The sequence below is a fragment of the Mobula hypostoma genome, chromosome 10, assembly GCF_963921235.1.
Source record: "Mobula hypostoma chromosome 10, sMobHyp1.1, whole genome shotgun sequence".
Classification (NCBI taxonomy): Eukaryota; Metazoa; Chordata; class Chondrichthyes; order Myliobatiformes; family Myliobatidae; genus Mobula; species Mobula hypostoma.
Genome location: NC_086106.1, coordinates 755,545 through 770,928, shown reverse-complemented (window position 1 = coordinate 770,928; position 15,384 = coordinate 755,545). Strand labels below are relative to the sequence as shown.

At 44.0% G+C, this 15,384-nt stretch overlaps 1 protein-coding gene across 6 annotated transcripts in view; it reads right to left on the bottom strand.

Annotated features, from left to right (window-relative positions):
• Positions 1-15,384, bottom strand: part of LOC134352587 (uncharacterized) — a 124,802-nt gene that overhangs the window by 10,285 nt on the left and 99,133 nt on the right. For 5 of the 6 annotated variants that reach the window (XM_063059854.1, XM_063059852.1, XM_063059855.1 and 2 more), the window contains 4 exons: positions 14,139-14,250; positions 10,875-10,963; positions 8,636-8,690; positions 6,742-6,906 (listed from right to left, as the gene is read on the bottom strand). In XM_063059854.1, the coding sequence (XP_062915924.1) occupies positions 6,742-6,906; positions 8,636-8,690; positions 10,875-10,963; positions 14,139-14,250 (421 nt within the window). Of the gene's footprint in view, positions 1-6,741; positions 6,907-8,635; positions 8,691-10,870; positions 10,964-14,138; positions 14,251-15,384 lie in introns of those variants that run through there. The other variant, XM_063059858.1, reaches the window with a different exon arrangement.

Genomic DNA, 15,384 nt, shown 5'->3' with positions numbered 1-15,384 from the left:
GGTGTTCTTCAGCAAACACCTACGACCACCCGAACTCAAATACAGTGCTTTCGACCGGGAGCTATTGGCACTATACCTGGCAATCTGGCATTTCAGGTACTTCTTAGAAGGTAGGCCCTTCACCGCGTTCACAGACCACAAACCGCTTACCTTTGCGTTCATGAAGGTGTCCGACGCCTGGTCATCCCGCCAGCAGCGACATCTGTCCTACATCTCCGAGTACAAGACGGACATCCGGCATGTCTCGGGAAAGGACAACGTCATGGCGGACGCACTTTCCAGACCTACCATACAGGCCCTGTCCCAGGGGGTGGACTATGCAGCACTGGCAGAGGCACAGCAGGCAGACGCTGAGATCCCCAGTTACAGGACTGCAGTCTTCGGTTTGCAGCTCCAAGACCTCCCCGTAGGCCCAGGTGAGAGGACCCTACTATGTGACGTAGCTACTGGCCAACCCCGCCCCGTCGTCCCGGCAGCCTGGCGCCGACGGGTTTTCAAATCCATTCACAACTTAGCATACCCCTCCATCAGGACAACAGTCCGGCTGGTCGCCAACAGGTTTGTGTGGCATGGACTGCGTAAACAGGTCAGTGAATGGGCCAAAACATGCATGCAGTGCCAAACGGCCAAGGTGCAGCGGCATACCAAGGCTCCGCCGCAGCGGTTCGAACCCACCCGCTGGAGGTTCGACCACATCCATGTGGATATCGTGGGGCCCCTGCCAGTGTCACGAGGAGCGCGGTACCTCCTAACTATGATAGACCGGTTCACCAGATGGCCAGAGGCAGTCCCGCTCACCGACACCACCTCCGAATCCTGCGCCCGAGCACTGATCGCAACCTGGGTAGCCCACTTCGGGGTACCGGCCCACATTACCTCCGACAGGGGCGCCCACTTCACCTCCAGTCTGTGGTTAGGTATGGCCAACCTTTTAGGATCTCAGCTACACCACACAACTGCCTACTACCCACAGTCGAACGGACTAGTGGAGCGCTTCCACCGTCACCTGAAATCGGCTCTCATGGCCCGCCTGGAGGGGTCTAACTGGGTGGACGAGCTTCCCTGGGTCCTGCTCGGAATCCGCACGGCGCCCAAAGAGGATCTGCACACCTCGTCGGCTGAGTTGGTGTACGGCGCACCCCTGGTAGTCCCAGGAGAGTTCATACCAGCCCCAAGGGGGCAAGAGAAAGAACCCACAGCAGTCCTGGACAGACTACGGGAGAGGCTCGGTAACCTGGCCCCCATACCCACTTCACAGCACGGACAGAGCCCGACCTGCGTACCCAAAGACCTGCAGAATTGTAAGTTTCTTTTTGTACGACGGGGCGGACACCGGGCGCCGCTACAGCGGCCCTACGAGGGGCCATTTAAGGTGATCAGGAACAACGGGTCCACGTTCGTGCTGGACATGGGGGGAAAGAGGAGGTTTTCATGGTGGACCGACTCAAACCAGCCCACGTGGACTTGGTGCAGCCGGTCCAGGCTCAGGCACCGCGGCGCAGGGGCAGACCTCCCAAACAGAGGCCGATCCAGACTGTGGACATTGGGGGAGGTATCGCCGGTTCTGGGGGGAGTTATGTGGCGACCCACCTTCTGGCACACACGCGCGGCTCACAAGGCAGAGGGCCAGCCCCAAAAAGGGCGCCAGGCCATCTTCACCAGCAGGGGGAAAATCCCGCGCGCGGAAAGGGTCTGGGAATATGCATTCCCCACAGCAATCCCGCCCCAAGGAGGGCGGGAACGGGAAGGCTTTAAAACAGGCCGCGAAGTCTGAATAAATCTTTTTCATCGCAACTCTAACTCACCGACTCCGTGTGGTTATTCTAGCGCTGTGTGTAGCACACCGCTAGTGGTTTCAATATCTCAGGAGCTGCTGATCTCCTGGGATTTTTATACACAACAATCAGAGTATGGTGCAAAAAAAAAATCCCGTGAGTGGCTAAAATGCCTTGTTAATGAGAAGTCAAAGGAGAAAAGACAGACTGATTCAAGCTGACAGGAAGGCAAAAGTAATTCAAATAACCACACATTACAACAGTGGTACACAGAAGAGCATCTTTTAATACAGGTGTCCCCCGCTTTTTGAACGTTCGCTTTACGAAACCTCACTGTTACAAAAGACCTACATTAGTTCCCTGTTACAAAGAAAGGCAGCGTGTGCCCCGAGAAGCTACTCTCCCCCGGATTCGGAACAGCATTCTCGTCGGCATTGCTTAAACACGTGCCTGTGAGCAGCCGTTAGCAAAATGAGTTCTAAGGTATTGGAAAAGCCTCAAAGAGCTCGTAAGGGTGTTACACTTAGCGTAAAACTAGACATAATTAAGCATTTCGATCGTGGTGAACAAAGTAAGGACAAAATGAGCTTGGCTTGTGGAAGCTGATAAAGATGATGTTGAAGAGGTTTTGGCATTCCATGACCAAGAACTGATAGATGAAGAGCTGATGCAATTGGAAGAGGAAAGGATAACAATCGAAACTGAATGCAGTAGCAAATGGACCGAAAATGAAGTCGTTCAGGAACTGAACGTGAAGCAACTGCATGAGATTTTCGCTGCAACGATAAAGTACGACTTTAATTTTGAAAGAGTACGTCGGTTTAGGGCATATTTGCAGGATGGTTTGAGTCCTTACAAAGAATTGTATGATAGAAAAATGCATGAGGCTAAGTAGTCAAGCAAGCCTTCCACATCAGCCACAGCAGACAACGAACCTCGACCTTCGACATCGAGGCAGGCAGACACAGAAGATGACCTGCCTGCCCTGATGGAAACAGACGACACCCCAGTGTCCCACCACCCCAACCCCCGGGCCGTGGACAGATACCGATCCGCGGAGAATGCAGCGGCAGCCGGGAGGCACCCAGCACATCTTTAAGAAAAAAAGCCGAAATAAACAAGCTAATTAATTAGGTGCTGCCCGGCACGTAATTAATTAGCTTGTTTGTTTCGGCTTTTTTCTTAAAGATGTGCTGGGTGCGTCCCGGTCACCACTGTACCACTGCATGCTTCGTGGATCGGTATTGGGTCGCTGCCGGGAGGGTGGGGGCCACTGCACCACCCCAACCTCCGACGACTCAGCCTAACACACAATCAGTGTGCTTGATGTCTTCCCAATTCCCGTAAGTGATACTACACTGTACAAACATTATTCCTACTTTATATTGGCTGTATTTTTGTGTGTTATTTGGTATGATTTAGCAGCTTCATAGCTTAAAGGTTACTGGACAGAGTGCTTTTGCCAAGAGCGCTTGCACCATGTTTTCGCCGAGAGCGCTTGTGTGAGATTTTCGCTACGGAGAATAGTGCGGCAATGATTGTGGAAAAGTATTTCTACTTTATATAGGCTGTGTATTCATCATATCATTCCTGCTTTTACTATATGTTACTGTTATTTTAGGTTTTATGTGTTATTTGGCATGATTTGGTAGTTATTTTTGGGTTTGCAAACACTCACAAATTTTTCCCACATAAATAAATGGTAATTGCTTCTTCGCTTTACGACATTACGGCTTACAAACCGTTTCATAGGAACGCTCTACTTTTGAATGGCAGGAGGCAAAGTGGCCACTGACTGTACGGAGTGCCTCATCGTCAAGCTTTTAGTTAATGCAGTGTTGCCAATTAGTGTAAATGGACGTTTTGGTCAGCATGGATTTGGTAGATGGTTCTGTGCTCTAACTCTCTGAATTACTGTTTAGAAATTGCCCTACGTACATAGAACATAGAAATCTACAGCACATTACAGGCCCTTCGGCCCACAATGTTGTGCTGACCATGTAACCTACTCTAGAAACTGCCTAGAATCTCCCAAGTGAATAGCTCTCTATTCTAAGCTCAACGTACCTATCTAGGAAGCTCTTAAAAGACCCTTTTATATCCACTTCCACCACTGCTGCCGGCAGTACATTCCATGCACCCACCACTTTGCGTGAAAAACTTATCCCTGACATTCCCTCGGTACCTACTTCCAAGCTCCTTAAAACTATGTCCCCTTATGTTAGCCATTTCAGCCCTGGGAAAAAGCCTCTGACTATCCACACGATCAATGCCTCTCATCATCTTATACACCTCTATCAGATCACCTCTCATCCTCTGTCACTCCAAGGAGAAAAGGCTATGTTCACTCAACCTATTCTCATAAAGTACACCTTCCAATCCAGGCAACATCCTTGTAAGTCTCCTCTGCGCTCTCTCTATAGCATCTATATCCTTCCTGTAGTGAGGTGACCAGAACTGAACGAAGTACTCCAAGTGGGGTCTGACCAAAGACTTATATAGCTGTAACGTTACCTCATGGTTCTTGAACTCAATCCCACAGTTGATGAAGGCCAACAAACCATTCGCCTTCTTAACAACACTGTCAACCTGTGCAGCAGCTTTGAGTGTCCTATCAACACGGACCCCAAGATCTCTCAGATCCTCCACACTGCCAATAGTCTTACCATTAATATTATATTATCTTCAAATTTGACCTACCAAAATGAACCACTTAATACTTTTCTGGGTTGAAGTCCCTCTGCTACTTCGCAGCCCAGTTCTGCATCCTATCAATGTCCCACTGCAACCTCTGACAACCCTCCAGACTATCCACAACACCCCCAAACTTTGTGTGATCAACAAACTTACTAACCCACCCTTCTACTTCATCATCCTGGTCATTTATTAAAAAAATCTCAAAGAGGAGGGGTCCCACAACAAACCCCTGCAGAACACCACTGGTCACCAACCTCAATGCAGAATACAAACCAGCTACAACCACCTTTTGCCTTCTGTGGGCAAGCCAATTCTGGATCCACAAAGCAAGATCTCCTCGAATCCCATGCCTTATTTTCTGAAGGAGCTTTGCATGCAGAACCTTATCAAATGCCTAACTGAAATCCATATACACTACATCCACTGCTCTACCTTCATCAACGTGTTTTGTTACTTCCTCAAAGAATTCAATCAGGCTTGAAAGGCATGACCTACCCTTGACAAAGCCATGCTGACTATCCCTAATCAGATTAGTCTCTCCAAATGGTCAAAAATCCTGCTTCTCAGGATCTTCTCCAACAACTTGGCCAACACTGAAGTCAGATTCACTGGTCTATAATTTGCTGGGTTATCTCTACTCCCTTTCTTAAACAAGGGAACAATATCTGTAACCCTCCAAACTTCCGTTACTTCTCCCATCCCTATTGATGATGCAAGAAGCTCAGCAATCTCCTCCCTTGCTTCCTACAGTAGCCTGGGGCATATCTCATCCCATCCCAGTGACTTATCTAACTTAATTCTTTTCAAAGGCTCCAGCACATCCTCTTTCTTAAATGTCTATATGCTCAAGCGTTTCAATACACTTGTAATTCTCCCACATTCCTATCACCACTCCCAGGTTCTATCAACTGACTACCCCCTAGGCACAATCTACTGTGACCAATTAACCTATTAACTTGTATGTTCTTGGACATGAGAAGAGACCTGAGCACCCCAGGGAAACCAACATCAGCAAATTCCGTTCTGTACATAGTTCACAAGTTTCACCTCTTTTCAATCTTTGAACACAGAAATCTGTCACAGCTCAGCAATAAATCCTATTCATACTCTTCCTATCTCCTTACAAATTATTTTTAAGAACACACAGAAGTTCAGCTTTCCTCATCTGCTTTAGGTGTGTTAAACCTTATTCGCAGCTCAGTTGACACCTTTCTGGTGTTGGTCTTGGAAATATTCTGGCTCAAATTCCACTCTAGTTACATGATGCATAATCTGTGCTGATATTTCAGTGCAGAACTGAGAGAGTGTTACGTCCTCCCTCAATTGATCTTAACCATCCCATGGCACTGTTTAAGAAACAGTATGGGAATCATTCCTCTCTGAACATCACTAAAGTACATTCAGTGGCCACGTTATTAAGTACAGGAAGTACCCAATAAAGTGGCCACCCAGTGTATGTTCATGTCTTCTGTTGCTGCAGCTCATCCACTTCAACGTTGATGTGCTGGGGTGTTCAGAGATGCTCTTCCGCACACCACTATTGTAACAACTGGTTATTTGTCTTCCTGTCAGCTTGAACCAGTCTGGCGATTCTCCCCGATCTCTTCATACCAAGGTGTTTTTGCCCATAGAACTGCTGCTCACAGGATGTTTTTGGCTTTGCATACCATTCTCTATAAACTCTAGAGACTGTTGTTGTATAAAAATCCCTGGAGATCAGTTTCTGAGATATGCAAGCCACTCCATTTGGCACCAACAATCATTCCAGTCAAAATCACTTAGATCACATTTTTCCCTTATTCTGATATTTTGCCTGAACCACAGCTGAACCTCTTGACCAGGCTTGTGTGCTTTTATGTGTTGACTGCTAATTAGATATTTGCATTAATGAGCAGGTGCACAGGTGTACCTAATAAAGTGGCCAATGTGCTAGCATTAGTCTGTGGGTTTATGTGAAATTTGTTTCTTGTTCCCATTTATACAATAATGCCTCTGTCATTGATTACATGATTTAGAATGCCTCACATCATTGTTATTCCATAATTTTCCAAGTACTGAGCAAATTATTGGCGTGACTTCATTAATGAACACAAAGTCCCTTTAGCTGCTAAACCTGATAAATTAAAAGAGCCACCCCTCCCAACAACTGTGCTGTAATTTTGGACTGGACTGCATTTCATATTTCATACAAACATAGAAAACCTGCAGCACAATACAACATCCTTGAATTTAAAAAGTATCTTGACAAACTCTTTAAAAGCTACTGTACCTGGAAAAGTTAAACGAGTCTCCTCTTGATGGCATATCAAAGCACTCTCTGACATCAGTTGTTTGGTGCCACGACCTTCTGGTTGTTCAACAGGACTGATACTTCCAAGCTCTTCACCATGAGAAGGAACTGCAATTTTCTCACGGAGAAGATGAAAAGGAGTTCCTGCAACAGGTGCATTGCATTATCAAGCTAAAATCGGCATACTTCGAACAATGATGCTTAAAAATGGATGTACAAGAAAGCTGACATTAACTTCACTGATGTTTTGTGATTATGTGATTCATCTCTTTTTATAGAGCAACTCTGTAGTAACTTTTGGAGTCCCTCTGTTGGATGTATTTATTTGTCAGCTGACTTAGTTCTTGCCCCTTGCACCTTTAGATTTGGGCTTTTAAGCAGCAACCTCTCATATAGTTAGGACAAAGATCTCTGCCTAAATTAATGTTGTCAAGCACATCTCATAATCTTAGAAAAAAGGTCAGCACAACATCACAGTGCGAAGGGTCTGCACTATGTTCCGATAAGGTGCAGTATTTTCAGTCTTTACTGTTGGATGATTTCAATCGTGTTCAACATGTGCAGACAAACAAACACTGATCAGAAATAGTTTTTTTTAAATGTACATTTCAGAATGCCTTGGGAGCTGTCATCAGATTCATAACGTATATAGTGTTAAGTACTGCATAGGAAAAGAGCATGGGCCTTTAGCTGAAAGATACTGAGTCATTCTCTGGAGATCTTGCCAGACCTTCAGTACTTCCAGCATGTTGACAATATGCTTTAAACCCACTGTGTTGTTCAGCCGTGACTAGGAACTCTCCAACTCTAATCATCATACCTTTATTTAATAAGCTCCTCCAACTCCCATCTCTGAGTTGGATGCCAAATTCTGATCATCATGTGGGACACCTTCACCATAGCAACGCTGTCAATCCCGTTAGTTATCCAGAATGAAAAAGAACGCATCTGTTCCATCTTTCTTGTAACTAATTTTTTCGCTTTTATCCTATTTACTCCAACATCTCTGTATCTATGAATTCTAAACTGCTGACAATAATGGAGCAGGGTATTCCCATTTCCCCAACACCTCCAACGCAGATTCTGAACTGTTTACAATAATGGAATATGCTGTCCCCAATACTCCAATTTGGATGTTATGTAGTATAAATAGAAACTTTGAGAACTCTCTTTATAGGCTGGGGGAAGACAGATGGAAAATTCAGAGCTTTGATCCTAATGCCTGAAGCTATGATCAGGGATGCTCAAGGATTGCCAAATCACTGATCTGAAAGATTAACAGTTTCTCTCCTCACAATCACTGCCTGACTTGCTGAATATATCCCAAACTTCCACTTTCATTCAGAATTTATGATTTTGCTTGGTCTTCAAACGACATCAGTGGTTATAAAACAGTCCAGGAAGTCAAGGTTGAGAAAATGCCATATAAAACACATCTTTATATTTTAAGTGAAATCTGTGTGAATAGAACAGCATATCAATATGGCAGTCTTCATTCCTAATAGGGTGGCAATTCAATTCTGAAATGCCTGGACAATCTTTTTCTAAAGACTAATCAACCCTGCTGTTATATTACCTCTGAACAGAACTGGCTCGATAATCTTACTTCTATATTTGAAGGATAGCCCCAGATAATGTTTTAGATTTTCAGGGAGGTATTTTTGTGGAATAGAGATAACTTGATCTTGAAGGGACAGGAAGTGATGCAACTATTCCTCTTCAAGTTTCTCTTTCACTATCTTACTTCAAATAGTTTAATAATTGGTTCTCAACCAGTATCAGGAAGGTCAAAAAGAGATGTGGTTTTGTTACGTGCTACTGAAGGGTGGGGGGGGGGTGGGAGAGAGGAGAAGAGAAACAAGATAAATTTTACCAGCTATTGGTACGAGTGCTGATTCTTCACTACTCTCCTTTGCAGCAGATGACAGCTAAAAAAACACAAAGTGCAAGTCATTTGATGTAACTGATGGTCTTTGGTTATTTTAACAGCTGAAGGTCTTCCCATACCTGTTTCAGCAGTAGACTGGTGGAGACCATCAGACATAACAGAATTAGGCCATTTGGCCCTTTGAGTCTGCTTCACTATTCCATCACGGCTGATTTATTATCCCCTTTCAAACCCATTCTCCTTCCTTCTCCCCGTAACCTTTCACACTATTACTAATGAAGAACCTATCAACCTCTGCTTTAAATATACCCAGTGACTTGGCCTCCACAGCCGCCTGTGGCAATGAATTCCACAGACTCACCACCCTCTGGCTAAAGCAATTCCTGGTCATCTCCATTCTAAATGGACGTCCCTCAATTCTGAGTCTGTGCCCCCTGGTCCTAGACTCACCCACTATAGGAAACATTCTCTCCATATCCATTCTGTCTAGGCTTTTCAATATTCGATAAGTTTCAAGGTGATTCCCTCTCATTCTTCTAAAGTCCAGTGAGTAAAGGCCCAGAGCCTCTTACATTAATCCTTTCATTCTGAGGATCATTCTCGCGCACCTCCTCTAGATCCTCCCCCAAGCAAGCACATCCTGTCTTAGTAGGAGGCCTAAAACCTGTCTAATCCTTTTTATCTTCATCAGCAGCGACTTTCCCCACCATAGTCTGCTATGTATAACACTTCAGATAACGAAGCAGTCGATGTATGCATGCAACAAGACTTGGACGGTATTTGGTGTTGACCCAGTCGATGGGTAGTGTCATTTAAATTACACAAGTAGCAGGCAATAACACTAAAACCGAGTCCAAGCACTTCCCACAATCTTCAAATCCATTCCCATAACGGTCTAGGGCCTCATCATTGACCAGGATTACTAACCTGCATAAAAACATTAACGATTTGTCTTTATAAGCCATACAGTCAGATTATTGATGGGATACTGGACTGAATGGCAGCAGTAACAATGAAGAAGCCTGACCTTAGAGAAAACAGCAGCTCATTGGAAGGCATTTAAAATAGTTAATGGAAAAAGGTAATAACAGATTACAGTACTGAACTGGCGTAGGGTGAACTTCCAGGGCATTAGCCAGGATCTAGTATGGAAGGAAGGGGGAACTCTTTAACAGCGAAGTACCAGTTGGCAAGTGGGAGGCTTTTAAAAGGGTCACATCTAGAATCAGAGGGCCCAAGAGCAACAGGTTTCTGTTAGGGTGAAGTAGACATACCAAATTCAGAGAACCCTGGCTGATGACAGGTATTGAGGGTGCAGAAGAGAGTTGGAGATGCTGCCTGGACTTGACGGCCTGAGTTATAGCGGAAGGTTGGCCAGGCTGGACCTTTGTTCCCTGGAGTGCAGGAGAATGACAGGTGAAAGCAGAGAAATTTATGAAATTATGAGGGCTATAGCTAGGGAGGACAGTAATTCTCTCTTCTTGAGGGTCAGGGACTCCGAAATGAAAAGGGACAGATACAAGACATGACGAAAATAATTTAAAAGAAATCTGAGAGGTAACTGAAGACCTGGAATGAGATGACAGAGGAGGAGGTCAAAGCGGATACAACTGCAACATTTAATAAGCACTGAGATATACAGACAGAGGGGAAGGGCTTGGAAGGTTATGGGCTGAACAGAGACCACTGGAACTAGCAGACAGATGGGCAAAAGGACCTGTTCAATGTCATATTACTATCAGACTCTACCTCCTGCAAACCACAAATGTAGCATATACCAGTAGGGTAAGGAACAGAACCCCACCCCTAAATCCCTAATACTCAGGAAAATTAAAGCAGAACATATGAGAGGACCACTGTTTAAAGGATCCTCCAAGTCATATACTATCCTCAATCACCATTCCTTCATCCTTGCTGAAGCAAAGTCCTGCAATGCCCTGTCCAACAACATGATACCACACAGACAGGTTGTTTCTGGAGACTCGTTCATTATCATGTTCCCAACAGCACTCAAGGCTAGACAAAATAAAAGTGCTGATAAAATTTAAGGTTAAAATTAGCTCTGTCACATGTACATGGAAACATACAGTGTAATGTGCTGTTTGTGATGCCAGTACCCCTATCTCCCAAGGAAGAACAGAAACAGTATATTTGAGAGGAAAATATTTTGCTAGACTCTGTATGTATTTGTGGGTCAATTAAGAGAAGAACACGACATACTTACAGGCTGTCCTGTAGAAACAGTGGCTCCATTATGTTCACAGTCCTGAGGATTCTTCTCACTACTTTTCTGATTCTTAACTTTCTTCTCAGCTGTTAACATACGTGAAATTCACAATTAGTCTGTTTGCACCAGATACTGTTAACAACACGATGTTCCTAAGTTTGCCTTTTGAACCATGTGGACTTAGCTAATCACAACTTAGCGATTCATGGTTCCAGAAAGTTGACACATAAGGACCTTCACTTTCACATTAGCAACCAGATTTTCAAAATGTGTGCACACGGGCAAATTCTGATCAACACACACAAAATGCTGGGGGAACTCAGCAGGTCAGGCAGCAGCTATGGAAATGATTTAACCCTAGCCTTATCACAGGACAATTTACGAAGACCAATTAACCTACAAACCGGTACGTCTTTGAACTGTGGGAGGAAACCTATGCAGTCACAGCAAAAACATACAAACTCCTTACAGGCAGTGACGGGACTTGAACCTGGGCTGCCTGTACGTAAAACATTTGTAGACTGTAGGAAAGGGAAACTAGAGGTCCATGAGCCAGTCCTCATCAATCAGAGGTATAGAGGGGGAACTTTAAATACCTGGATATTACTACTTAAGAGGACCTGTCCTGGATCCAGCATATAAATACAATTGCGAAGAAAGTACAGGAGTGCCTCTACTTCCTTAGCAGTTCACAGAAAAATGAATCTCAGGGTCGTACGTGGAGACATACATATGCTCTGATAATAAAATTTTCTTTGTACTTTGTTGTGCTAACTACTACACTACATGCAAATATCACTCAAAAACTTGTTATTCTGAAGACATCAGGACTTGGCCTTCTAATTCTTAAAAAGCTTAATTAAGAGGATGAATTCATAAAAAGACAAATAATTCTCACAACTTTGGCATGTTTGTGTAGATTGTCGGCATATTATTGGCTACTAAAGTTCAGAGGCTTATGTACATTGAAAGCTTGTGGGCAGGCACTAAAAGTTAACAAAAGAGAACTATTTTTGACTTCAATTAGCCACGTAGCACAAGGTACCCACTAACTCACTAGTGAGCATTTATTATCATGACTAATAGAGAGTACCAGCTCAATTCACCTTAACGAGTATAGTACAACGACAGGCAGCACTGCTGCCTCATAGCTTCAGTGACCACAGTTCAATTCTGACCTCAGCAGCCATCTGTGCAGAGTTTGCACGTCCCAGAGCCACAATCGTTAGCAGGTTTGTGCTGGTGGGCTTCAGAAGAATCAGAGTGCAAGGTGAAGTGGATAGTGGAAGGGGGATACTAAGAAGATCAAGTACGGCAAGACTATCCCATCTATTACTTGATAGTAATTGAGTTGGACTTACTGCGTCTGGCTGTTGCGCTGTCGCCTGGAACTGTTGTGTAATGTTGTGCTGAGAAGGCGCACAGTGTGAGTGATTATCTTGGATGTTTTTATTCTGATCGCAAGACCCTGTTGGACATTGGTAACACAGAATACTGCAAGTCTGATTCACTGGTTCATTGGTGAGAATGACAGCTGGAGGGCCGTGTTGCCTCAGTTGTGGTGAAGTCTAGGCCTGGGCTGAGGCTGCAAGGCTGACTGCGGTAGCCAGCCATGGGAGGAGACGCTGAGGCAGTGCTGCCTTCCAGTGTTCATTTGGTAGAACAACAAGCTGGACCAGGACAACTTGCCATGAACCTAGTCATGCCACAGAATCTGGCTATATTATTTTTCTCTTTGCGACTGTTTTTTTTTCCTGAAATAGTAACCACATGCGGTACTTGCGCTATGTGCAGTGTAGTGTGGGTTGTTAATGTGTCTTGCACCTTGGCTCTGGAGGTACACTGTTTCGTTTGGCTGTTATTATGTATGGCTGAATGATAATTAAACTTTAACTTTAATCTGATTGCTCAGAGGAACAGCACAGACTGAACAGGCTGAAAGACCCCATTATCCACCACAGAAAATATACAAGGATGAATTCTCACATTTTGACCATGGTTAAAGGGGAAAAAGGAGGATAGCTGGGGTGCAGGGGAGAGGTGCAATGAAGATCAAAGTCAAGTTTACAGTGGAGTTAAACTGTACACCCTGTATAGATGGAGGCAGAGTTAAGATGGCACTGAACGGCGACTCCTTTGCTTACATCTTCAGAAAACAGCTCTATTTCCATCTTTCATATCTTTATTTTTCCCTTTCAGGGTTCTTTTGAAGACCCTAACCTGGAGTTACACGATCGCTTCGGTTTGTTGCGGGAATGGAACCCATTGGGGTTTCAGGACCGGCCAATGTTCGGTATGCCAAGGGTTAAGGGTTAGGCCTGAGAGGTGGCCTAGTGCTCGGAAGTATAAGATCTCGGGGCTCTGGAGACGGGCGGATCGAGGGTTAGTGTCATGGCAGGAGACTCGTGTGTTGTCGGGGAGGCTGGAAAATCTTTCGCTGTGGGCCCAAAGACCCAAGATCTTTGCGATCTTCGGGCACAAAGCTCGTAAGAAGCGACGAAACTGACCTTTTTAACATCATAAACCAGCCGATTGTTATGTCTCCAGCTCGCTGTGAAAATGGGGGGGGGGGGCAAAGAGGGAGAAAAATATTTGGGTTGCTGAATAGCGGATGAATTACGAGTCTTTAGGGTAACTGCCAGGTCTGTGTCTTTGCTATTGCTTAGCTCACACTTGTGCTCTGTTTCAGGTGGACTTTTTGTTTTGCCGGAGGGGGGACTTCGGGGGTTCTCATGTTTAATTGTCGTTCATTCTTGGGGCACTTCTCTGTTCTCGTGGATGTTTTGTGAAGAAAAAGCATTTCAGCATGTATATTGTATACATTTCTGACATTAAATTGAATCTTTGAAGCTTTGAGTTTATTGTCATATGCATAAATACATATGTGCAAAGGTACAGTACAGAGGTAGGATAATTTGGTCAAACCTTTCACAGATCTGACACTGGCCTAACATATTGAATGGCGTCTATTATTCGGTTTGTCTGGTCTACGTTTGTGCAAAGTTTACACATCTTAGCAAAATGACATGCTTGCAGTGAATAATTCGGTAAACAATTCCATCTCATATCTCTTCACAGAGCTGTTTTTAGCACTCTGGATTGAAAAGTTTACACAATGCAATCAACGACAAATACTGCAAACCATCACAGGCGAATATTTACAGCATTACTAGATTAACTAAATTTAACACAGCTATTTTATCTAGTTTGGTCTTTAACTCTTTAAGAATTAAAATTAACAAATGCTCATAGGCAGTATACCTGAGAGGACTGAAATTATTTTCAACAATGCCTTGTGCTTTTTCATCAGCAGCTTCTTCTCCATACACAGTTTGCGGCTTTGTTGACACAAATTATGGATTTCGTTGATGCTCTGTCAGGAATCAACAAAATGATGTAATCAAAAGCTTGGTATTAACACTGCTGTACATCAGTACAAGCCACAAAAAAAAAGTTATAACAATACAAAATGTTGTAAATATCCATAAATTTACATCATTTTAATACTCATAAAATTCAGTGTTTTTCTGGCTGCATGTCATTAATATCTTATGTAGATTGCCAGACTCTGGACAGTATGTGAACCGTATCAGATCAATTGCAAGAATACAAGTGTGCATGCAGCCAATTGATCATGTGGTGAATCGACTGGGCCTTCCACATGCAGGAGACCCTCTTTTTGGTGCAGGCTTTCGAGTGCTTTATGTTTTGGTCTCGGTGAGCTTGGGTTCATTACAAGTTGCCCAGCGTGTACCATTATCAATATAACTCAGTAAAATCATTTAATCATACTACTCTGTTGTCATTCTTGCTTCGTACATAGTGAAATCAGTGCAGCAGCAGATTCTGAAACACTCCAACCAGCATCTGTATCAACACAACTTTCTGCCTACCAATCAATGTTATCAGCAAATATTCATCAGGAACAAGTGAGTACTACGTGGTGTTTTCTTTCCATCACTCCTACAGCTCCTTTGACTTTTTAGTAAGGTTGGTATACATACTTTATTTTCTTATGTAAGGTACAAGAGTAACTCCAAATATCCAGACAGACTGTATCACGGCAGCTATGGAAACATGCCCAAGAACGACAAAAAGTAGTGGATACAGCCCTGCCCATCACAGGAAAAGCCCATCCACGAGGAACATTGCTACAAGACAGCAGCATCTATCAAGGACCCCCACCATCCAGGCTGTGCTCTCTTCTTGCTGCTGCCATTGGGACGGCAAAGCAGGACCCTCAGGTGCCAGTTTGTCCTCTCTTACACATTGATTGTTTGTCAGTGTTTGTGTAGTTTTTCATTGAATCTATTGTATTTCTTTGTTCTGTGAATGTCTGCTAGAAAATGAATCTCAAGATTGCATATGGTGATTATAAATTTACACTGATAATAAATTTACTTTGAACTATGAAGCATCAATTATGCAATTATCTGTTGGAACTTCTATTCCTACAGAAAACTAAATTTAGATATGAAGGGAATAAAGGGGTATGAAGTTTCTACAG